We start from the raw sequence: 1,574 nt of genomic DNA on the forward strand, positions 1-1,574 counted from the left end.
GCAGTGTGTGAGTGATCAAACTTTTAGACTTTTGCCAATCTGTTACATGAGAAATGGCATTTCCCTGTAGTTTTCCTGGCCTTTCCCCTTATTATGCAGCTCCACATTTTAAACATTTTTTTATGTATTATTCTGTGTAAACTTCTGGCCAAAAATCTGTTATAATAAAAATTTCTAACTTTAAATATATAGAATTAAAATAAAATACCATAATTTATAGAAATATACTTAGGTTATTTGCCAGAGTTGGGCCACTCCTGGGTGACTATGACCCATCTTCCTTACTTTGATGATTCAAGGAACTAACAGAATAATTTTTATTTAGCTAGGTCAGATGAAATTTTGTAGAAAGGAATGAACACACTCAACTCATCTTCAATTAAGCTAAACTAGTACTTAATGCATACTGTAGAAAGCTGTAAGTCTTTTTAGGAGAAGCCAAGTTCCACATCAAAGACCCCGCTCTTCATGGTAGGCTGTATTTGTTTTCTCATCCATCTTCTCACAGTTGTATCATTCTTTATAGAAACCACTTTCTAATTTCCTGAGTAAAGGGGCAATGTGATTTGAATATTGCCAGGTCTTCTCATTGTTACAATTAAATTATACCATAATAGTGGATTGTTTAATGTTCTCTAAGTTTGTCATACTTTTCTTCTTAAGGAACATGTGAAGCCATCTGTTATTAATTCTCACATTTCAGTCATAACCCATATTCCCTTCCTTGCAGGTGGTATTGTGAAGGCAAGGAGCTTGAAAATTCCCCAGACATTCATATTGTCCAGGCGGGAAATCTGCACTCACTGACCATTGCTGAAGCCTTTGAAGAGGACACAGGACGCTATTCCTGCTTTGCTTCTAACATCTATGGAACAGATTCAACTTCTGCTGAGATTTATATAGAAGGTAAAGCAAAATACTCTTGGAGTATGGCATTTACTGGTAAGACATATAGTTATGATAAATAAATATTTATTGAGGGCCTATTCTACCATACACCCTCCTAGGCAGTGGGGATAACAGCAGTGAATCAAATAGACAAAAATTCCTAGGTTCATAGAAAGATGGAATTTACATTGTAATGGAGAGACATAAAGTATATGAGATAAAAAAAAACACAAATAAAATATATGATAGGTGTGTGTGTGTGTTGGGGGTAGGAAGCTTCCCACATCAACAAGCAATTCTTCATGACACCAGTTGAGTATCCTACAATTCAACTCAACTCTTTTACCAACTACCTGGAGATAGTGTCAGATCCAATACATTAAGGGCTCAGTTCTATAAGATTGCTCCCACTTCACTTCAAGTGCCAATCACAAGTAGTAGGTCCCCAGGTTACCCACCATTTCTGTCTGGCTTGGCTACAAACCAGAGGTTCCCATAACTTCCAACTCAGGTTCAATTAATTTGCTAGTGTGTCACAAAACTCAGGAAAACATTTATATTTATATTTTTTTTAAATATATATATATTGCCGAAACCGGTTTGGCTCAGTGGATAGAGCGTTGGCCTGCGGACTGAAAGGTCCCAGGTTCAATTCCGGTCAAGGGCATGTACCTGGGTTGCAGGCA

At 37.0% G+C, this 1,574-nt stretch overlaps 1 protein-coding gene across 1 annotated transcript in view; it reads left to right on the plus strand.

Moving 5' to 3' along the window:
• Positions 1–1,574, plus strand: part of MYPN (myopalladin) — a 75,985-nt gene that overhangs the window by 24,391 nt on the left and 50,020 nt on the right. Inside the window, exon 3 of the mRNA XM_006760901.2 lies at positions 731–906. Within this exon, the coding sequence (XP_006760964.1) occupies positions 731–906 (176 nt within the window). The remainder of the gene's footprint in view (positions 1–730; positions 907–1,574) is intronic.

Source organism: Myotis davidii, unplaced genomic scaffold, assembly GCF_000327345.1.
Source record: "Myotis davidii unplaced genomic scaffold, ASM32734v1 scaffold134, whole genome shotgun sequence".
Classification (NCBI taxonomy): Eukaryota; Metazoa; Chordata; class Mammalia; order Chiroptera; family Vespertilionidae; genus Myotis; species Myotis davidii.